The sequence below is a fragment of the Carcharhinus amblyrhynchos genome, chromosome 7, assembly GCF_965287045.1.
Source record: "Carcharhinus amblyrhynchos chromosome 7, sCarAmb.v2.hapA, whole genome shotgun sequence".
Classification (NCBI taxonomy): domain Eukaryota; kingdom Metazoa; phylum Chordata; class Chondrichthyes; order Carcharhiniformes; family Carcharhinidae; genus Carcharhinus; species Carcharhinus amblyrhynchos.
The window spans coordinates 43,049,712-43,074,238 of record NC_137330.1 but is presented as its reverse complement, the minus strand read 5'-3'; the positions used below and the strand labels follow the sequence as shown (position 1 = coordinate 43,074,238).

At 41.0% G+C, this 24,527-nt stretch overlaps 1 protein-coding gene across 2 annotated transcripts in view; it reads right to left on the bottom strand.

The window, feature by feature from the left end:
* The window catches only part of atad2b (ATPase family AAA domain containing 2B), a 135,905-nt gene that overhangs the window by 50,708 nt on the left and 60,670 nt on the right, over window positions 1-24,527 (bottom strand). For both annotated transcript variants that reach the window (XM_080192212.1, XM_080192211.1), the window contains exons 8-16: window positions 23,789-23,864; window positions 22,705-22,806; window positions 21,037-21,148; window positions 15,211-15,326; window positions 8,868-9,042; window positions 8,685-8,773; window positions 5,958-6,117; window positions 4,078-4,168; window positions 185-496 (exon numbers count right to left, since the gene is read on the bottom strand). In XM_080192212.1, coding sequence (XP_080048338.1) covers window positions 185-496; window positions 4,078-4,168; window positions 5,958-6,117; window positions 8,685-8,773; window positions 8,868-9,042; window positions 15,211-15,326; window positions 21,037-21,148; window positions 22,705-22,806; window positions 23,789-23,864 — 1,233 coding nt within the window. The remainder of the gene's footprint in view (window positions 1-184; window positions 497-4,077; window positions 4,169-5,957; window positions 6,118-8,684; window positions 8,774-8,867; window positions 9,043-15,210; window positions 15,327-21,036; window positions 21,149-22,704; window positions 22,807-23,788; window positions 23,865-24,527) is intronic.

Below are 24,527 nucleotides of genomic sequence, written 5' to 3'. Positions count from 1 at the left end.
CCTAGTGTTCCAAATTATTAATATTTTGTACAGCAGTCTACTGTTTGAAGTATTAAACGATTTACTTTGTAGTATTATTTATGGAAGATCAGACGGCCTGTCATCACAAAATGTGCTAGTTATTCAATTAATATAGCAAATGTATGACCATAGATATAAAATATAAAATTTAATATATACAGACCATCTTTATTGTCATTCTGTGTCTGTTCAGCGTGAGGAAAAACCTTGTACAAAGCAGTTAGAATTCTTGTAAAGACATTTTTCAGCAGAGGCCTAATGATGTGCGATAGTGCTTCTCCTGATGAGGTCACAGCTCGTTGTGAAGCAGGCACAATGTTCTGCATGGCAAGGTAGAAGTCCTGTGCACTTATAACAATAGATGAGACATCCAGCTGCAGCTTCTGACTAGTTGCATAAATCTGAGGATAGCGTCGACGAAGAGCAAACAAGGCTGCCTCAGTGCAAAGTGCTTTAATATCAGCCCCACAGTAGCCTTAAGACAAAATAATGTTAAAAATATCAAAACAATTTATCCATATAAACAATTCATAATTAAAATAGTATTACTGTACTAAAATGCAAAAGGTTTGCTTTATTTACAGATTGCAAACTCAATCTGCAGTATTACCTTAAATGGTTACAGCAGAAAAGGTAGCCATTTGATCCATCGTGTTAATATCAGCTCTCTGCAAGGACATCTAGCTTCTCTCTTTGGGTGCTTATTCGAATTGCATTTGAAAGTCTCAATTGAGCCTGCCTCCATCACACAGGCAATGCATTTCAAATCCTAACTACTCTTTGCATTGAAGTGTTTTTTTTCATATGTCACCTTTGGATCTTTTGCTATCTAACTTAAATTGGTATATTCCAGTTCTGGACCTTTCTGCCACTGGGAAAAATTCCTATTACACTGCCTAGGCTCTACATGAATTTGAATCCCCATATTAAGTTGACCACTGACCTTTGTGTCTCTTGGGAGAGCAATTTCAGCTTTGCCAATCTATCCATGTAACTCAAGTCCTCCAACCCTGGGACCACAGTTGTATATCCTCTGTAAAGCCTTCACATTCTTTCCTAAAGTGTAGTGCCCAGAATTAGGTACATCACCCCAGTTAAAACCAACCAGTGTTTTACATTGGCTCATCATAACTTCCTTGCTTTTATACTCTCTGCCCTTATTTCGTAAGTTCATAAGATATAGGAGCAGAATTAGGCCATTTGGCCCATTGAGTCTGCTCCGCCATTCGATCATGGCCAATATGCTCCTCATCCCCATTTTCTTGCCTTCCCCCCATAACACTTCAACACATTACCAATTAAAAATCTGTCGAAGTCCTTAAATTTACTCACTTAGTTCAAAGCCCCAGGATGCTTTATGCTTGTTAAATTATTTTCTCAACCTGCTCTGCAATGATTTGCACATATATATCCCGAGGTCTCTCTCATCATGCACCCCCATTAGAATTATATTACTTCTCCTTATTCTTCCTCTCAAAATACATCATTTCACCCTTCCCTGCATTAAATTTCATCTGCCACATTCCACCCATTTCACTAGCCTATGACCCCTTGAAATTGATGACCAATTTGCTCCTGGTGACTTATTATCTCTAAGTATAGCCAGCCTTTATATTACCTCCTCTTTATTACTCAATCACCCTGCTCGATACTTTGCAATATGCACAAAATGTATTTCAAAAGAATTTTCAATCCCATCAACCATGTCTCTTTTGTGTAACTCTGAACAACTAATTCAAAGGCAACAAATGCAGAAATTTCAGGTCCAGTCTCTAAACGCAGAATTAGCACTGTAGAAGACAGGAAGAACTGTTCGATACTTTAGCTTTTTTAAAAAAGCCAATGTAGGAAATCTAATCAGAACATGAAATACACAATTGACCTGTTCATATGTAAAATGAAAACAGATTGGTTAAATTTTAATCATGGAATAATCATCTGGTTTTCAATCCTAAAGTATCTCAATCCAAAGTACTAAACCTGCTGTTCTTTTTTTTAAGATGTTTAAAGTTTTATTTCATATGTACCACTTTTGCTGTTTCTTTCCTTAACTTGCAGTAAATTTCCTGTAATTTATTTAAGACTTTGAAAGGACTGTTGAGTGGACAACATATTTCACCACAGCTTTTCAATACATAGTAGTTTAGAATCCAAAATACATTGATTGCCCAGTGTAGAATCATCGACCAAGCCTACATTACCTACTTAAGCAAAAACATACTGGGGCTCATTTATCAATATGCCTCCACTATTAAAAACATTATGATGCTCTTCAATATTTATATGGATATTCACAGTGGATTGAACAGGTTAGACTATAATCATGCCAGTTTAGAATGAGAGGTGATCTTATCAAATCTTAAGAATCTGAGGGGGCTTGACAAGATAGATGCTGAAAGGATGTTTCCCCTCTTGGGGGAATCTACAACTTTTGGGCAGTTTGAAAATAAAGAGTTCCCCATCTAAGATGGAGATGAGAGTGAATTTCTTCTCTCTGAATGTTGTTAGTCTTTGTTATAGGGATAAGCAGGAAAGTGAGTTAAGGTTACAATCAATTCAGTCATGATCTTACATCAAGCTAGATGGGTCAAATGACCCACTTCCGTTCCTATTTTTATGGTACAAGTGGATGCTAAAACATAAATAATGTACACTTATGTCATAAGCTATAAAAGGAAGCTGCACTCTATAAGCCTATATTTGAATGCAGACAGGTCATTTATTTAAGCATACTGAGCAGTACACGTGTATTCGATTCAACAATAACACAAAATAATTGACGAAGATTAATAATACATACGAACATATGAATTAGGAACACGGAATGGGTCATTGAGCCCCCAAGAGCCTGCTCAGCCATTCAGTAGGATCATCACTAATCTGACTGCGGCCTTAGCAATCCGCCTACCTTTGATTCCATTGTTCATCAAGAATCTATCCACTTCTGCCTTAAGAATATTCATTGACCCTTCCTCCACTGCTCTTCGGCAAGAATATTCCAAAAATTCACAACCCTCTGCTAAGAAAAGTTCTTCTCATCTCCATCTTAAATGGGAGACCCCCTTATTTTAAAACTATATCCTCTAGTTCTGCTTGCTCCTTAAGTGGAAACATTCTTTCAGCATCACCCTGTAAAGTCAATTAACTACGAGCTTCCCCAATTTTGTTATACTTCAGTTATGCAGTTCTCCATATGCAGCTGCAGATTCACATAGTCAGGGTCTCTTGGAACCAACCAGATTGTATGAAGCCAACAGCAATGAAGATCCATTTTTTCATTGGGTCTGAGCACTTGCCACAAGTCTGACTCTGGTCTTTAGCAACTTCATAACTCCACAAAGCCTGCCATTGACATCAAATTACATCACTGCCAGAGTCATGATAATTCTTTGAATCAGACATTTGATTTCTTGTGGCATCAGCAATAGATAACTCACTTATGCAGTAACAAATCTGTCATTATCTTTGCACATGTGCAATTCAGTCATAAGTTGAGTGGGAGACCTGCTAAACACGAAGTGTAAATCCAATCTTGCAGTATAAATGGGTCTTTGGTGTCAACACACTGTTGTTATTTCTTCTGCGTCATAAGTCAAGATCCTGAAACTCCCTACTTAACTGATAGCTATGTCGTAGCACCTTCACTAGACAGATAATTCAAGGAGGCAACTCACTACCACCAACTCAGATAAACTAGTAAATGTTTGTATAGCCAGCAGCATTCATATACAAAGAATTTTTAAAAGTTACTATATAATGATGAAAAAATAATTTCTGAGAATCAAAGAGGCCTTAGTGACAAAATACCACATGCACCTTACTGACATGTCATCCTCAAATCTGTTTGAAGCTATTAAGAGTAGGCACTTGCACGTTTGGTATAAGCTAAAAACCCACTAGCCATCGAACTAGAATCGACCATACTTCAACTCATGCTGCTTCAATATATCTAAAACCACAGTGAAACTGCTCAAGTTATTATCATCCAAAGTAATCATAAAATTCAACATACAATCATAATATAAAACACATTTTAAAATGAATTTAAATACTCACCTACACATTTTTCAGCTAATTCGTCAAGGAAACCCTGCAACAGTTTTGGATTCCAGTCTCTGGTATGTATCTGAAATATGTGCTTTCGTGCCTAAATGGTTAACAAAAATAACCAGATGCAGCCTTAGTATTTTTGCTTCCACAACACTGCAAAATGGAACAAATTTGGAATCATAATTTTAAAACAACATTCATTCAAAAATCAGTACGTTAAAAATGTTTTCAGCCATCATTATGCTTTTTCAATAAAAGGATGATACACACAACAATAAAAAGAAAGTTTCTCATAAAACACACGTTTAATGATTTTGAACTTCTAAGCATAAAATTAATCATTTAGCATTAGAAATTCCTGCAAGGACTTCCCCTTGAGAAGTGCCCCTTTCTCCAGCTGCTGAGGATTCAGGTCTACTTAATCCCAGTGTTGGTAATTTCACACAAACGTTAGTTGTTAGAATTTACAATTTCTATGTTTCTATGAGAGATGCATCATTGAAGCTACATAGTTCACTCCTCTCCTGTACAATCAAGTGTTTGCCATTATAAATTGAATAATATGACAACCAGCAAAATTTAGAAACACCAAAGTTGAAGCAGGTCCAGGACGAATTAAACAAAAAACTTTTATCAATTATCACCCGACCTGCATAATGATATATAAGTAAGCAATGAATTTTAAATGTCGAAGCCAATTGGCATTATTTAGGATAGTTGGGGAAAGAAGGGAAGGGAGAAATTTACACTGAGACAACATTGGAGCCACTCTTGATACTGAGCTCAGATCTTGATGCTGTCAGGCTACGTCTAGACCAAGATGGATGACCATCTGTTCAAGGTCCTCATTTTTGAAATTTTAAGTATAGGCTACCTTAGAAATGATTCTAACTCAATGTGGAGGGAAAAAACAGAACCAAAAATCATGGGTGTGATCTTACCAGCCAGTAAGACTGCATCTGAGGCCTAATAGCTGGTTCGCAGCCCTGGTTTGCCAAAGAGATCAGTTTTGCACCCAGAAAGGGCGCAAAGCCTATTTGTATGAGATTGAATATTTAATACAAGAGACTTTGCAGGGTGGTGATCAGAAAGGGTCGGGGGGGGGGGGGGGGGGGGGGGGGGAGAGAGAACGTGTGACTGGCACAGAAATATAGGGTCGCCATTAATAAATCTACTCCTACTACTAGTGTTTTTGTGCTTTTAATGTACAGAAATATTCCCAGGCACTTATGGGGAACACAGGGAAAATACATTTTTGCCAGAATTGTGGAACTTGCTCGATCAGATGGAGTAACTGAAGTGAACAGCACAGATGCACTCAAGTTAAATACATCTAGATAGATACATGATGGTGAAACAAATGGGCACGGTAAGATGAAATGGGGGTGGCTTAGGAAAGGAGATATTGACTTTTGAGTCAAATGGCCTGGTTATGTGCTGTATTTTCCATGTACAAAATACTGCAAATTGTGGCAGTAAAACTAAATTTATATATGTTATATAAAATTTAATGAAAGAAGGTTTGGAGTGGAAAAACAAAATTATTTTGTTTTTATTACTCATGCTTCTTCATGCACTTTCTGCCAACATTTACCATCATAAATTCCTGTGGCGTTGCTGGACCCACACAGAAAACAGAGTTGCCTTAAAAATGAGACATAGATGTTTTATTATCAATAATGTCCATTAATATTTTACCTTGTATCACTTTTGTGATATTGCTTCATTAAACATGATGTATTATAATAAGTCAATGTTTTAATGAAATTGCTGAGGGAACCACAGGAAGCGTCAAAAATCACAATCCAGCTCAATAGTACCCATAGGAAAGCTACAATATAAAGTTTCAGGAAGGAACTAGAATGCTAAAAAGAATTCCAATATACCTTTTTATCAGGCAGGTTAAAAAGGAACTCCCTGTCAAAACGACCAGGTCTCCTGAGCGCAGGGTCAATGGAATCAAGTCTATTTGTAGCACCAATTATAACGACTTCCCCTCTGTTGTCCAGTCCATCCATCAGTGCCAACAACGTAGACACTATAGAGCTGATAAAGAAATATTAATAATTTTTTCATTGATACACTGCAAGTGTAAATAACCAGAAGACATTCTGATTAACTTTACTATCACAAATACATACATTGTGAAAACAAAAGTCAGATGTAAAGTTGCAATTTTTTAAACCATTTTAGTCTGTTATGGATTCACTAAGGTAGTGATCAGGTTACATAATATGACAAACAACCCAAGCAGAAAGTTTCACATCAAATTTAGCGTCCATTGAGTTAGCAAAAAAGTGGTGTTCAAATAAAATACTGATAGAGGCTTTAGATTTATAACATATCAACTTTCAAATTGAATCCAAAAGAGGAAATTCAACAATACTTCTATCAGATTCTGTGGAAGGCAACGGCCACGATTCTCCCTTCCTACTGTGCTCATTTTTAGCACAGCGGGCCGGGAGATACTCGCATCGGCCAACTCATAGGGTTTATGCGAGGGTTCATGCCCACTTGTGTCTCCCAGCACCAGATATCCGGCAGCATCGGCTCCGCATCAGGAATCAGCAGGGAAGCGCAAAGGCTATTTACATGGTCATTGTAATAGAATTTAAATACGATTAGCGGGCCTCGGACTGAAGTCCCTGTACCCACTAGCATATACCCCCAGAGTATTTTACTCTAGTAGGGATTACAGTAGCTCTCACTTTCAAGGAGCTATTGGCCCGACTCCACTACTGTGAATGAGAGGCAATTAGAGCCTCCTCTGGACGTTGGCATCCTAGCAGTGCCCAAAGGGCAAAATTTCCAGGGGGCACCTTGGCACTGCCCAGGCATGGGGCAACACCAAGGGGTCAGGGCATTTGGGGGGGGGATGGGCCTAGGGGGGCGACTGGTGAGGGTGGGGGGTCCCACTGTCATTCTGCATTGGGGTCAGTGGGTGAAGCAGAGGGGCCAGCAATTGGGGCAGACTGTGGGGAGGGCGGGGGGACAGCAATCTGGCGCCGAGTGCCAGTATTGCAGAGCTGGCCAGCAATCAAGCTGGCCGGCAAAGTGCGGGGCTACTGCGCGTGCATCAATCTCAGCACTGACAGATTGGCGCATGCACAATGGCCTGCTCAGTGTACTGATTTCAGCCTCTCCAGTGGAGATAGGCCCCAGGCCCTAGTTTTTAATAATATTCATGCTGGTGGCCTCTGCACTGCACAGCGTGTGGGAGATTCTTCCCTGAACTCCCAAGAAACATAAAGCATGAATTACTCCAGTTTTTTTTTACGACAAACAGTTTCAAGCTCAGCATGAGCCCGGGAAGAATTGAAAAGGGCTCCTTCTTGATTCAAGTATTTTGTCTAAGTGTCTACCATATAATTCTCAATGAAGTAGATTCTTTCATCATTTTAGAAACAAAATTACTCTGTAATACTGTCAAAAGATTTGTAAATGCTTAACTTATTTAATAAAATTTGTTAAATTAAGTAGACAAAAAGATACACAAAGCACGCTATATTTGAACTTTCAAAGAAGGTTTGATAAATTCTACAAGAGATCGGTTTCAAAGATGAAAACCAATTATATCAAAGGTACAATATTGCAAAATAGCTGAAGGACAGCAAATGGACAGAGTAATCTGGGGTGGGATTCTCCCGAAGAAATTCTAGAATAGAATTTCAGTAAAAACTGGAGTAAATACCGCTGGTTTTTTCAGTCCTGGGCCCATTAATGATATGGCAAGCCTAATTTAAATAAATTATATACCGATTTCTGGTGCAGAGCTGACAGCACTGGAATACATAGTGGCTATGGAACCCAGCAGAGAGCCAACTAAACGGCCTCAGCTCAAGTCTCCTGACCTGCCATGAGAATCCCCCTCCCTCAAGATGTTTCTCAGCTTGACAATGTTAAATAATTCATGAAGAAACGTGTTGGAAACAAATTTATAAATCCATTTCGTATACATCGTATTCCATTCAAATTTTTGCTACTTTATCCATTATTTATTAGCAAAGTATCAAGTTTCTCAAATAATGTAGAATCTTTTGCTTTAATTAATTTGACAATTGTCTAGGTGCATGGTGATCAACACTTTATTCAATCAGAAAATTAACATATTAAAATATATTCAAGTGGCTAACTTGATAATGCTACCTTCATCTCACAAAATGGACCAGATGGTTAAGATTCCCAAATAACTGGATGTTATGATTAACATTCAATCTGAATTATCAATTCTAATACAGGTAAGATTTCCACTTGCTATATGTTAAGTGAGCACTGAACAATTAGATAAAGTCAAATGAAATAATTTCATGGCAGTCAAGCTATAAAGTAGTTAGAAAAATTATATTAGTGTGACTAGTAGACACAGGAAGAAAAGATGAAACTGAGATATGTTCAACAATTAGTTTTCTTGGTCTTTCCATCAGCATTTGAGGAGGAATTACTCTGGATGCTTTGTAATAACATTGTAAATACATTGGCAAAAAAATAGCATTCAATATAAAACACTACATTCCTCTCCTCACAATTACAGCTTTCCTTCCTCTGATGCAATTCTAATTTTTAAAGACTCTGCTACAGTTTAATTAGTTACAATAGAATTCATAAAGACATACCTATGAATTTGATCTTGTCTACTTGAACGAACTGGCGCAAGACCATCAATCTCATCAAAAAAAATAATGGAAGGTCGCATTAAATAAGCCTGCAAAAAAAAATATTGTGGATTATACATACAAATTATATTTAAGAATTGTAATTGTGCATTCAAAGAAAATGGAAATACTTGCTTTCTTTACCTGGTCAAACAGGAGCCTAAGTTGTCGTTCAGACTCCCCTACCCACTTGCTTAGACAATCTGCACCTTTTCGCATGAAGAATGACACCTTCTTGTCTCCTAAACTGCATTCATTAGCCAGGGCTCTAGCTACCAAGGTTTTGCCAGTTCCAGGAGGTCCATAGAACAAACAACCCCTGTATAATCCAATGATAAACAAAATAACTCATAAATGCACATCAGTATTCCAAACACATTTTCACTATTTATTTCTAATTTTTAAATTTGGGGCAGGATTTTTCTACCTTTCTGCAACATGTTTCGCGGCGTCAGGAGGCAAACATGTCACATGCCAGCAGGGGGGTGTTATGATCCCATCGTTGTCAGCAGGGTTTCCCATTGAATGTAACCCTCGCGACGGGGGGTGGGGGGGAAGAGAGAGAGAGAGAGAGAGAGAGTGTGTGCGCGTGTGTGCATCATTGGTAGAACAGGCAGCAAGATTTTGGCACATGACCCCTAAATCGTTCTGGGCTACATTGTTCATTTCCCTCCTCTAACCTCCACAGAGTCTATTACATGCTCGTAAAAAGTCAGCCACAAACTTGATTTAATAATTCATCCAAAAGACAGTGCATTGAAGTGTCAGCCTAGATTGCATGCTTTGGTCACTGAAGTACAGTTTGAATCCAGGTCCCTCTGACTCTGAGATAACAGTGCAACCATAGAGCCAACACTGAGACTCAGCAAAGAAAATATGATTTCACACAAGAATTAGGAATAAGCCATCTGTCACCTCGAGACTGCTGTACCATTCAATAAGATCATAGTTGATCTGATTAAGGCCTGAGCTCCACTTTCCTGTTTGCCCTACATAACTTTGACTCCCTTGTATAAATCAACATGCCATCTATAACTCAGCCTTAAATATAGTGAGTGGCTCAGTCACTGCTGTGCTCGAGGGAAGACAATTCCACAGACATCAACCAGAGGGAAAAATGTACTCATTTCAGTATCAAATGGGAGATCCCCTATTTTCAAACTGTGGCCCCTAGTTCTGGACCGTCCCATGAGGGGAAACATCCTCTCAGCATCCACTCTGTCAGGACCTGAAATATCTCATTAAGATCACCGCTCATCTTCTAAACTCCAATGGGTATAGGCCCAACTTATTCAATCTTTCCTCATAAGCTAATTGCTACATCCCACAAATCAGCTGAGTCAACCTTCCCCAAGTTGCTGTTAATGCAATTATAGCCTTGAGTAATGAGATCAAAACTGTACTGCAGATGTGGTTAACCAAGGATCTTTAAGGAGATCTTTCTTGGTGCTCAGCAGAAATTTAATCCGATGGTTAAAAAGGATCGTAGGAGGAGAGATAATCAGCCGTGGATAACGAAGGAGGTAAAGGAAAGTGTTAAATTAAAAGTGGATACGTTTAGAATAGCTAAGAGTAGTGGGCGAGAAGAGGATTGGGAGAGGTTTAAATATCAACAAAGAATGACAAAGAAATTGATAAAGAAGGGTAGGATAAACTATGAAGCTGGGCTAGCACTTAATATAAAAAAGGATAGTAAGAGTTTTTATAAATATATAAAAAGAGGCTGACTAGGGTGAACGTAGGACCCTTAGAGGATGAGAGGGGGGACTTAGTGGTAGGGGACGGGGAAATGGCTGAGGCCTTGAATAACTTTTTTGTTTTGGTCTTCACGGAGGAGGACGTGAATAGTTTGCCGGGTGTTAGCGATGGAAAGATGGTAGGAATGGAGGGCCTGAATGACATTATTGTTACCAGAGAGGCAGTGCTCGCAAGACTGGAGGGACTGATTGTGGACAAGTCCCCGGGACTGGATGGAATGCATCCAAGGGTTCTGAAAGAAATGGCAGACGTGATAGCGGATGCCTTGGTGATTATTTTCCAAACGTCGCTGGACTCCGGGGTAGTGCCAGAAGATTGGAAAACGGCTAATGTTACGCCGTTGTTTAAGAAGGGTGGCAGGCAAAAGGCAGGGAATTATAGGCCGGTTAGTTTAACGTCTGTTGTAGGTAGAATGTTAGAATCCGTGATCAAGGAGAAAATAGCAAGGCATCTTGAGGAGAATTGTTTGATAGAGCAGACGCAGCACGGTTTCGTTAAGGGGAAGTCGTGTCTGACGAATTTATTGGAGTTCTATGAGGATGTGTCTAGGGCGGTGGATAGAGGAGAGCTGGTGGATGTGGTCTTTCTTGATTTTCAGAAGGCGTTCGATAAGGTGCCACGTAAGAGGTTATTACAGAAGGTCAGGGGGCATGGAGTTGGGGGTAGGGTGTTAGCGTGGATAGGGGATTGGCTGTCAAATAGGGGGCAGAGTGTGGGGGTCAATGGGTGCTATTCGGATTGGCGGTTGGTGACTAGTGACTAGTGGAGTGCCCCAGGGGTCGGTGCTGGGGCCTCAGCTATTTACCATTTATATAGATGATCTGGAGGAGGGAACCAAGTGTATGGTGTCGAAATTTGTTGATGACACCAAGATTGGTGGAACAACAAATTGTGCAGAAGGTGTGGAAAGTCTGCAGAAGGATCTAGATAGGCTGGGCAAATGGGCCAGGAACTGGCAAATGGAATTTAATGTTGGCAAGCGTGAAATTGTCCACCTTGGTAGGAATAATGGTAGGAAGGACTATTACTTACATGGCGAAAAACTGCAGCATGCAACGGTGCAGAGGGACCTCGGGGTCCTTGTGCATGAGTCGCAAAAACCCAGCCTGCAGGTGCAGCAGGTGGTCAGGAAGGCTAATGGGATGCTGGCCTTCATAGCGAGGGGGATTGAATATAAAAGTAGGGAGGTCTTGCTGCAACTGTACAGAGCACTAGTGAGGCCACAGCTGGAATACTGTGTGCAGTTTTGGTCACCGCACTTATGCAAGGATATTTTGGCCTTGGAGGGAGTGCAGAGGAGGTTTACTAGGCTGATACCGGAGTTGAGGGGGTTGAACTATGAGGAGAGGCTGAATGAACTAGGCTTGTACTCGTTAGAGTTTAGAAGAATGAGGGGAGATCTCATTGAGACATATAAGATGATGAATGGGATGGATAGGATAGAGGTGGAGAGGCTGTTCCCGCTCAGAAAGGACAGTAGGACTAGAGGGCACAGCCTCAAGATAAAGGGGGGGCGGTTTAGAACGGAGTTGAGGAGGAACTTCTTCACTCAAAGGGTGGTGAATCTCTGGAATTCTCTGCCTGTTGAAGTGGTGGAGGCTGCCTCGCTAAATATATTTAAGACGCAGGTTGATAGGTTTTTGATAGGCAAGGGGATTAAGGGTTATGGGGAGAGGGTGGGAAGGTGGAACTGAGACACGACAAATCAGCCATGATCTTATTGAATGGCGGGGCAGGCTCGAAGGGCTAGATGGCCTACTCCTGCTCCTATTTCTTATGTTCTTATGTAAGGCACTGTAACAGCTGTAACAACACCTCCCTTTTTAAAACTCAATTCCTCTTGTAATAAAAATGAACATTCCATTTGCATTCCTAATCATTTATACCTGCATCTAATGTTTTGTCAGTCACGTAACAAAACAGCTTGATTCCTCTGTGCCATAGAGTTCCGCAGTCTCTCATCATTCAAATAATATACCGCTTTTCCATTCTTTCTGCCAAAATGGACAAGTTCACATTTTCTCACAATTTGACAATTTACTTTTCTACCTATCTTTGTGTCAGCGGTAAATTCAGCTACATGCATCAAGGCCGTTACTCTTCCACATTTGCTGCTGATGCGTTATGATGTCTTTGATTGGACACTCCCCAGAGACACATCATAACCTATTAGCAGCAAATGTGGGAAGTAACGGCCTTGATGGGAGCAGCAGCCCCTTGCAAAATCTTCAGCTTCACATATCTGTCTTACTAGAATTTTGAACAATGGCTCTCAGGACAACACAGATGTTTGTGTCAATTAAGGGTAGCCCTCAGGAATTTGTAAAAGGCAGATTGTGCTTGACTAGTCTAATTAAATTCTCAATGAATTAACAGAGAAGGTTATTGAAAGGAGTGCAGTGAGTGTTGCCTGTTCAGATTTGAAGATACCATCTTACAAAGTACTATATAAAAAGCTGAGTAATAATAAGATTTTTTTAAAAATCAGCTTAAGGACAGAAAGCAGCTAGTCATAATGTATGGTTGTATTTCTGGCTGGAGGCTGGTAGACAATGGTACTCCCAAGAGCCAGTGTAAGATCACTGCTCTTTTTGATACATGTGCATTTAATATATGATATATAAATGACCTGGATACTGGAATAAAGAGTAAAACTAAAATTTCCAACAATACCAAACTTGGTGGCAAACAGTGAGGATGATACCATGAACTGAATAGGACAGATCGCCAAGCAAAATGCAGAGACAAATGGCAGATAGAATTTAATATGGAGAAAGAGCAAGGTGATGCATTTTAGCAAAAGAGATAGAGTGAGACAATATAGAGTTAATGGAGTTCTAAGCAGTCTGCAAGAACAGAGGGACCTGGGAAATTTGTGTGTATAGACATTCGAAAGTGGCAGGACATGTTGAAGGAATAGTTAGCAGAGCACATCTCCATAAAGGTATTTATTGCAAAAGTAGGATGTTCTGGCAAACATTTTAAACAGTCCTAGGCGCCACATTTTAGAAAGGATGTGAGGATCCTCGAGAGGATATAGAGATTTACCAGAATCATTCAAGGGATGAAGGAACTCAGCTATAAAGTTAGCTTGAAGAAACAATGTTCTCTTTGGAGCAAGGAAGATCGATAGAGCTGTACAAAATTGCATCAGATTGAAATAAGGTGAACAAAGAAAATGTTCTAATTAGCTGATAGCACAAGGATTAGGGTTTGGGCAAGAGCTACAAAGGATATACAAAGACAGAGTATGAAATAGCTAGTGATAATAAATTGGAATTGCAGGAAGAATGTTGAGATGTTGTAGCATAAATAACCTGGGCTATTATAATCATTCGCTCGTCTCATTTCTAGCAGGTGGCCATATTTAAAATGATCACTTTAGTTTCAAAGGCCAGAATTCTCTGGACTCTCATTGCGCTGCTACTACTGCCAATGAGAATGGAGAATTTGGTGCTCAGCCAAATTTCTGTTCACTGCAACAGGACCGGACAATTCCAGCTGTAGGCAAGGCTGGAGAATTCTTGCCAAAATATTCTGTTTTTGGAATTGCAAGACGACAAGTTAACAGTAAGCAGGAATATTAGGCAACAAATAATATAGAAACAGTTCAGATTCACAATTTAACCATGACACAATTTAACCATAAGTAACCACAGATAGATGGCCAAACACACAATGAGCGTTCTCAAATTATGGCATTAGATGTCTAACAAAGTCATGCAGTGGACAATAAACTCCATTAGAGAAACAATAAATGGAAAATAGTGGGCACAGCAAAAAGGTGAGTAACACCTGACTATCAAGGTGCCACAACATTGACATCATTACTGCAGGTTGTTAAAGATGATTCAAGTTTCAAAATTTTTTGAAAAAGCATTTGCTCAGTAAGAAGAAATGTCTCAGAGTGCAAAAATATATTTGATTATAGTGAAAAATAGTATTCAAACAAAATGCTAACAGTTGATTACCAGAAAACCAACAATTTAGGTTTGTACTGTCTCTACTGCAGAAAGTTTCCCAGTATTTTACATAGGTGCAAATCAGAAAACCATGAACAGTGAAACAAAGAAGTACGCATTATAACTGCTATTGAATGCAGATCTTTAAATAAGATCCAAAATAAACATTTATAATTAGTAACACGATATATTAGACAATCAATCAAGATATCCACATAATTCCCAGCCATGCAAACTGTATCACTGCACTCCTGATGCTTAACTTAGCTAGCTACATCAGTCAGTCAAAGCGCCACCTGACTATTCTGGATGTTGTCTTTTGGCCCAAGTCAAAGGCCAGGGTTTTATTGCTTTGGAATTTAAAATTCAGTTCTGGCCATAGTCTGCCCTTCTGTGCGATGAAACAGGGACCACAGGTGTTCAGAAAATATTACAATTTGTTGTTGAACTTGGGGGGGCAGAGTGGGATTGGCGGGGAGGGAGGAGGGAGTGATCACTACCAATGCTCCTGATGATTTTTGGGATTATGGGCTCACTGCTCACTCGAGCAATGAGCAAGAGCTGTTGATCCTGGTTACTAATCAAAAGCATTAACACTACATTACAGACTTGCATTAACACTACAATAAAAATGCCTCCATGTGTGGAGAGATGGTGATTTTAAAAGGATAATGCAAGTTACTTTTGCAAACTTCAACATATACTTGGTCTATGGATATAAAAACTTATCAGGTTTATCAGTTCTTAGCTCCTTTAGAAGTACATACCTTGGTGGCTGAATCTTGAATCGCTCAAATACTTCAGGATACAGCAGAGGAAAAACAACCATTTCTTTGAGAGCTTGAATATGCTGGCTAAGCCCTCCCACACTATCAAACCGCACCTAATAAAAACAAATCCACAGAAACGAAATGCAGCTCAGAGACTTTTATTTGAACTTCACTGAAAAGTACACAATAGTATACAAGTAAACATGGCACATAAGATAAAGTCAGCTATTACATGGCTGCTGTTGACTATATAATGTGTGTTGATCTGATAACAAGAGTTTTCAATAAATTGCATTAAATATGCTTGAATATCTCCCCCAAAAATGTTAAGTGTCAAATTTACATAAAAACTGGAGTAGATCACGCTTTTTTTTCCCCAGCAGGAGTTTCATAATGAATCTCCCACATTCTATGCACTGCCGAGTGCCACAGCATGAATCACAGTGAAAATCAGGGGGTGGGGCCTTATACCGCTGGCCAAGCTGGCAGCATAGCGCTGAGCAGGCCACTGCACATGCACGGATCTGGGCATATGCACAGTAACCAGAACGCCAGCCTCCCGATCGCTGGCCAGCACCTTGACCCCCGCATCGCTGCCTTCCCACCAACCCACAGCCTGATCATTGGCCTCCTGAATGTGCCCGTGCCACATCTCTCCCACTGCCCCCAGTCATAAGAATATAAGAACATAAGAAGTAGGAGCAGGAGTTGGACATCTAGCCCTTCGAGCCTGCCCCGCCATTCAATAAGATCATGGCTGATCTGAAGTGGATCAGTTCCACATTCCCGCTTTCTCCCCATAACCCTTAATCCCCTTGCCTACCAAAAACCTATCTACCCGTGTCTTAAATATATTTAGCAAGGTAGCCTCCACCACTTCAACAGGCAGAGAATTCCAGAGATTCACCACCCTGAGTGAAGAAGTTCCTCCTCAACTCCGTACTAAACTGCGCACCCCCCCCCCCCCCCCCCCTTGTCTTGAGGCTGTGCCCTCTAGTCCTGCTATCCTTTCTGAGCGGGAAGAATCTCTCTACCTCTACCCTATCCATCCCTTTCATTATCTTATACGTCTCCATAAGATCCCCCCTCATCCTTCTAAACTCCAACGAGTACAGACCCAGTCTATTTAGTCTCTCTTCATAGTCTAACCCCCTCATCTCTGCTATCATCCTAGTGAACCTCCTCTGCACTCCCTCCAAGGCCAATATATCCTTGCGCAAGTACGGCGACCAAAACTGCACACAGTACTCCAGCTGCGGCCTCACCAGTGCCCTGTATAGTTGCAGCAAGGCCTCCCTGCTTTTATATTCTATCCCCCTCGCTATAAAGGCCAGCATCCCCTTCACCTTCTCGACCACCTGCCACACCTGCAGACCGGGTTTTTGCGACTCATGCACAAGGACCCCCAGGTCCCTCTGCACCGTAGCATGCTGCAGCTTTTCACCCTTTAAATAGTAATCCCTCCTACTATTATTCCTGCCAAAGTGGATAACCTCACACTTGCTAACATTGTACTCCATCTGCCAGGTCCTCGCCCACCCACTCAGCCTATCTAGATCCCTCTGCAGACTTCCCACACCCTCCGCACAATTTGCTTTTCCACTCATCTTTGTGTCATCAGCAAATTTCGACACCCTACACTCAGCCCCCTCCTCCAGAACATCTATATAAATGGTAAATAGCTGTGGCCCCAGCACTGATCCCTGCGGCACTCCATTAGTTACCAACCGCCAATCAGAATAGCACCCATTGATACCAACTCTCTGCCTCCTATTAGACAGCCAATCCTCTATCCACGCTAACACCTTACCCCCTAACCTTCTGAAGCAACCTTTTGTGCGGCACCTTATCAAACGCCTTCTGAAAATTGAGGAACACCACATCCACTGGCACCCCTCTGTCTACCGCACTAGTCACATCCTCATAGAATTCCAATAAGTTTGTCAAACACGACTTCCCCTTAACGAATCCGTGCTGCGTCTGCTCTATCAAACAATTCTTCTCTAGGTGCCTCGCTATTTCTTCTTTGATGATGGATTCCAGCATTTTTCCAACAACAGACGTTAAACTAACCGGCCTATAATTCCCTGCCTTTTGCCTGCTACCTTTTTTAAACAGCGGCGTAACATTAGCCGTTTTCCAATCTTCCGGCACTTCCCCGGAATCCAGCGAAGTTTGGTAAATAATCACTAAGGCGTCTACTATCACCTCTGCCATTTCCTTCAGAACCCTGGGATGCATTCCATCCGGTCCTGGGGACTTGTCCACCATCAGTCCCGTTAGTCGATCAAGCACTACCTCTCTAGTGACAGTAATCGCGTTCAGGCCCTCAACTCCTACCATCCTTCTATCTTTAATATCCGGCAAACTGTTCACATCCTCCTCCGTGAAGACCGAGGCAAAAAAACATTTAAGGCCTCAGCCATTTCCTCATCTCCCACCACTAAATCCCCCCTCTCATCCTCTAAGGGTCCAATATTCACTCTAGCCAGCCTCCTCCTCTTTATATATTTGTAAAAACTCTTACTGTCCTTTTTTATATTTAGTGCTAGTTTAGCTTCATAGTCTATCCTTCCTTTATCAACTTCTTTGTCATTCTTTGTTGATTTTTAAGCCTCTCCCAATCTTCTACTCGCCCACTACTTTTAGCCACAGTCTGAGTCAATGTCCCAACTATCCCCCATCACTAGCATCCCTGACAAACTGCTCCCTCAACTCAAAACAGGCTGATCCCGCCCCTGATCACTGACCTCCCTCCTCTATCACTCAGTTCAAGAGCAGAGTGGCAGCAGGATCCCCCCCATCCCCCAGAGGCACTCCCCCCAACCCCCTAAGATCAATGGACAGTGCCAGGTGGCCCAAGCTGGCTCTGCCAAGGTGGCAATGCCCAGGGAGCACCCCCAGCACCCAACCCTCTTGGGGACTCGATGGCCTCCCCTTCACTCCAGCAGGGTCGAGCTGCTAGCACCCGCAAGGGGGGAGCTACATTTAACTGTGTGTGTGTGTGTGTGTGTGTGTGTGTGTGTGTGGGGGGGGGGGGGGGGGGCGGTGTTCAGCAGAACTAACCGGATTTAATTTAATTCAAATTAGGATTGGCATAAATTATGCAGTGCCAGATATCTGGCACTCAAAGTTACAGAGACCATGACACCCAGGGCAGGAAGCCCATGAAACAGCCTCCGCTCCAGTCTCCAGGTCCACTGTGCTGATGGGAAAATTGCCCATCATGTATACAAATAACCAAGAATAAGTTGTATATGTGGAAATAGGTTGCTCATAACTGCAAAAATCTGGAGCAGTAAAGCAGTTCATTAAACAGTGGAAAGGCATCAAATTTCTCCATATGATGAAATTGCTATCTCAGTTGGGTGCATAAAGGCAGCAAGGGAAAACAAGGGAAAGGAATTGCATTCAACCTGCTCAAACACAAAGTGCAGAGAATGCTGGAAAAACTCAGCAGGTCTGGCAGCATCTAGCGGGAGAGAAAACAGAGTTGTCAATTATACTATAGAATATAACAAGACCCTGGCCAGCCATGCCTGGGGGTTTCAAGAAGGCTCACTCTCCCACTAAAAACTTGATTGAATTTGCTGAGAGTTCTTACAATTCTTAATTAGGTGCTATTGAGGCAAGTTAAATTTCAGTAATGAGAACATAAGAAATAGGACAAGTAGGCCATTTAGCCCCTTCAGCCTTCTTCATCATTCAATAAGATCACGTCCGATCTATCTTGATCTCAACTCCATTTTCCTACCTATTACCCATTACCCTCAAAAGCCCTGTGTGGTTCAAGATTTTGTCTCAATCTGCCTTGAATATCTTAAGTGACTTAGTTTCTACAACTCTCTCTGGGCAGAGAATACCAAAGATTCACAATCTACATTGAACAGCCGATCCCTTATTCTGAGAATGTATCCCTAATTCTGAACTCATCCAAGAACAGAAATAGCTATTCAGCAGCTATCATGTCAAGCCCCCTCAGAATCTTCTACATTTCAATTTTCAGTAAGGTCACCTCCAATTCTTCTAATCTCCAATGAATATCAGCCCAATGTGCTCAACATTTCTTCATAAGGCAATCCTTTCAATCCAGGAATCAAAATGGTGAACCTTCTCTGAAACTACTTCCAATGCAAGTACATTAGATAGGTTGCAGAGCTGGGCCGAGAGGTGGCGGATGGAATTTAATGCGGAGAAGTGTGAGGTAATTCACTTTGGTAGGAGCAACAGATGTGTCGAGTATAGGGCTAACGGGAGGACTTTGAATAGTGTGGATGAACAGAGGGATCTAGGTGTGTGTGTACATAGATCCCTGAAAGTTGGGAATCAAGTAGATAAGGTTGTCAAGAAGGCGTACGGTGTCTTGGCGTTTATTGGTAGGGGGATTGAATTTAGGAGTCGCAGTGTAATGTTGCAACTGTACACTACTCTAGTGCGGCCGCACTTGGAGTACTGTGTGCAGTTCTGGTCCCCGCATTACAAGAAGGATGTGGAGGCGTTGGAGAGGGTGCAGAGGAGGTTTACTAGGATGTTGCCTGGTATGGTGGGGAGGTCCTATGAGGAGAGACTGAGGGATCTAGGGTTGTTTTCGTTGGAAAGAAGGCGGCTAAGAGGGGATCTTATTGAAACATATAAGATGATTAGAGGTTTAGATAGGGTGGATAGTGATAGCCTTTTTCCTCGGATGGAGAAAGCTAGCACGAGGGGGCATGGCTTTAAATTAAGGGGGGGTAGCTACAGGACGGATGTCAGGGGTAGGTTCTTTACCCAGCGGGTGGTGAGGGATTGGAATGCCCTGCCTGCTGCAGTTGTAAATGCGTCTAGTTTGGGGGCGTTTAAGAGATCTCTGGATAGGTTTATGGACGAAAAGGGATTGGTATAGGCTAGTGGGTCATTGTTTTTGTAACTGGTCGGCGCAACATCGTGGGCCGAAGGGCCTGTTCTGCGCTGTAATGTTCTATGTTCTATTTCTCCTTTAAAAAAAGGCTCAAAACGAATGCAATACTCTAGGTATGCTCTCAGCAAATCTTCACTACTTTGATAGTTCACCCCTTTTGCAATAAAGGCCAATGTTCAATTTGCCTTCCTAATTATTCACTGTACCTGAATGATAACTTTGCGATGCATGTAAAAGGACATGCAAAGCACTCTGTACTGCAGCATTTTCCATTTTTTCTGCCAAAGTGAATAACCTCGCATTTTCCCAAACTATACTCCATCTGCCAATTTTTTATCAACTCACTTAACCCTTTGCAGATTCTTTGTATCCTCCACAGAATCTGCTTTTCAATCTCTCTTTGTATCATCAGCAATGTCAATCGTTAAAGCAGCAGCACTGGCCCCTGTGATATCACACTGATTAGTCTGTTAAGCTGAAAATGACCCATTTATCCTGACTGTTTGAAAAACAGATAGCTAAAGTTTCTACAAGTACATAAAAAGAGAGATGCTAAAGTGAGAGAAGAGTTTCTTTGGAACAGCAGAGATGGTGACATAGTGGTAATATCATTGGACTAGTAATCCAGAGGTCCAGACTAATGTTTAGGGTCATAGGAAGAATATGTGGAACAGACAATCCAGGAAATTCGTAGAGAAAGGTAATGTGAAAGATACAAGGGACAATAGATAAAAATTTAAGATTGAACTACTAAGAGCAGTTAGATTTTATTCTGGCCTGGAGATTTTCTGTACTCTCGTGTTCACCAACCTTCTGGAACCATGTTATTGGGCTATGATGCAAAACACTGCCTAAAATTCTGAATTCACATTGAAACAAAGCATTGCACAACTTTACACAAGAACTTTTTTTAAAAAAATACTTACTGACGCATCCAGGTGCATTGGATCTACATCAGCCAAACTGGCACCAACTTTGACACGCTCCCTAAGGATTTCACTCGTTAAATCTTCTGTTCTAATGTTCATTGGAAGACACCTGTTGTAAATACAGTGCCATACTGTTTATAATTTTTCCTCAAAATGTTCTAAACTGTGCTTTTTTTAAAAAAAGTTCTTAAGTTTTACTTTATGCTGTTTGTTGATCAAGATACTATTGCTGGAATTTTTTTTATTTGTTAATGGATATGAGCATCATTGGCAAGGACATCATTTATTGCTCACTCCAAATTCCATTGAATTGTTTGTCAGCAGCCTTCCTAACAGTTGTAGTCTATGTTGTGTAAGCTGAGAGAGGCAGGATTCAAACCCAGCAGAATTGTGTTAGATTTCCATGTCAGGATAGTGAGAGATAATGAGCACTTGTTGCCCTTGTCCTTCTAGGTAGTGGATTTAAGGTTTACAGGGCACTGTTGAAGAAGATTTGGAGAGATACCGCAGTGCATCTTGCAGATGGAACACATTTAGCTAAATTAGAGATGAAGGGATAAATGCTTTCTTATGGAAATGGTCATTGCCTGGCACTTGTATGGTATGAATATTATTTGTCACTTATTATCCCAAGTCTGAATGTTGCTGCATGCGGGCACAAACTGCTACATTATCTGATATGTTGGAAATGGAATAAAAACTGCACAGTGAACATATCCACTTCAGTCCAGCTGGAAATGCTTGGGCCTCAGAGATTTCCCCAAACAACTTCTACAGGAATGTGCTGGAGCTAGGATGATCAATTTCCAACAAACTCAACCATCTTCCTTTGTGTTAGGTAACAGAACAGCCACCAGCTAAAAACTGATTTGAATTTTATTAGGGCACAGTCAGTCAAATGTTGCCTTGGTGAGGGCAGTCACTCTCACATCTCCGTGTAATACAGCTCTTTTGTTCATTCTTGCACCAAGGCTATAACAAGGTCTGGAGTCAAATGGTCCTCGTGGAACCCAAATTGAGCATCAGAATGCAGGTTGTTTTTAAATATAACTTGAAAGAACTGTTGACAACACTGTCAGCAGGAACAACACTAGGTATAACACAATTAAATCTGAATTAAACGCTCTTTATTTTGACCCAACCCAAAATGTTGATATTCCTACAGTACCAGTTCCATTTTGTATGCCAGCCCTTCTGAGTCTCTTAAGTAAAATGCATTAGCGCTGAATTAAGAGTACTAGATCAGAATGCTAGGAATTTAATTCAGACTGCTCAATAGTTAAGAGCAATTACATCAATTTCACCCAATTTGAGGGATCATGCAAACCATCTCACCTTTGTCCAAAAATTAATGTTCATAGACAAAATATTTGTATACAATCGCACAACAGATTCTAAGTAAACTCAAAAGCATGCATTTAATGCTTAAAAACTAAATTAGAGGAAAATTGTTAGACTAGTTTATACTTGTAAATTCACAAATTGGACAACTGTCTTCTAAAACGTTGTAGAAATAATAATCTGAAGTTGTGTTTTAAATAATTACATTTGCCCTTTCTACTGTGAGTCTGTGCAAGATTATATACCAGTTATTTTGGATCATACAAAACACTCAGCTGATCAGATCTTAAAATCTGACATTGAGATCTCATTGATGTACTTCACCTGTTTCTGGCTCTCGCCATGCTTTTAGATTTTCTTCTTTCAAAACGTTCTTCATCAGATGACGATGTGGTGTCACTGCTGTGGATTGCATGCTTCTTTCTCCTTTTTAAAGCACAAGAAAAAGTAAAAAAATCTCGCTATCCAATCAAAATTATGTTTGTGGGGCAAGCTTGATGGCCCAGGTTCATTTCTCATGTCAGTTTGTAAAAGCAAAATACTACAGATGCTAGAAATCTGAGATAAAAACAAAATGCTGGACATACTCAGCAAGTCTGGTAGTACCTGTGGAAAAATAGAGTTAATAGGCCCAGAGTTTAGCATAACATTGCGCCCGTTTTTGGGTGTGAAAACGTGATAAAGTCGGGTGTGAGGCTCTCTGCTTGAGATCAGTGAGGGGGAAGGTGGGTCTAATGGCTGTCTGCTTGAAATCGGGGGGGGGGGGGGGGAGTTCTGCTGCCATTCTGTCTGAGAACATTGGGCAGGGGTGGAGAAAAAAGGGGAGTCCACTACCCTCTGCCTGAGATCCGGGGGAGGGGGGGGGGGGCTGTGTGTGTGTGTATATAAGACAGAGAGGGGAAGGGGGTCAATACTGGTGGGCGGACAGGGGGAGTCATTATCTGGCCCAGGAGGGATGTGGCAGGGGAGCTGCATTCTTTCTTTCTTTTTGCGCATGCGCAGTTGGAGGTGCCAATCGGAGTGCAGGATTTCAGGCACTTTAAGCCCCATCCACAGGCTTGTGCAGCGCGATTCAGAATCACTGATATTTTTGCAGGCAAAGTGTGTTTGGGGACATCTGAGAACGGGTCTAAAAGTCAGATCTGAAACACTCCCAGTTTCAAGCCCACCCAGCACTTAGGATCAAAATAGTAAAATAGTGCCCAATGTTTTGAGTCTGCATCCTCTTCTTTACAGAGTCATTTTTGCATGTTCATTTGCTTCCTGAAAATGCTCACACTGATCTATGATCTGTACTACCATAAAACAGTATTCTATAAACCACTTCAGGCTTCATCACAAATAACTTAAACTGGCAACATTAGTTGATGAAAAGTACAATTTATTTGATTTTTTAAATTAATTTTACCTTATGTGACTCCTTCGTGCAGGAGATCTGAGTGTATCAAATAGCGTGCTTTGTCTTTGTCTCCGATGAACAGGCTCTAAAAACACAAATTAAACCCTACAGTTAAAGATCAGTTAGTCTAGGTACTTTGCATTAAACAAGTGCATGAAGCAATTTATGTGGTGCTATGCATAATGAATGAACTAGTTTCTACTTTTTGCTGAATTTTTGTACAATCATTCTATTTTCAGGAAGTTTAGTCATTTTAATTAGAAAATATAATGGATTTACAGAGTCTTTCTTAAGTAAAACAAATAACTCTAAAATAAACTTAGTTTTAAAGTAATTTGTTCAAACTCCAGGCTAGTATAGAACATAGAACATTACAGCGCAGAACAGGCCCTTCGGCCCACAATGTTGCGCCGACCAGTTTTTTTAAAAAAAACACTGACCCACTAATCTAAACCAATCCCTTTTCGTCCATAAACCTATCCACAGATCTCTTAAACGCCCCCAAACTAGGCGCATTTACAACCGCAGCAGGCAGGGCATTCCAATCCCTCACCACCCTCTGGGTAAAGAACTTACCCCTGACATCCGTCCTATAACTACCCCCCCTTAATTTAAAGCCATGCCCCCTCGTGCTAGCTTTCTCCATCCGAGGAAAAAGGCTATCACTATCCACCCTATCTAAACCTCTAATCATCTTATATGTTTCAATAAGATCCCCTCTTAGCCTCCTTCTTTCCAGCGAAAACAA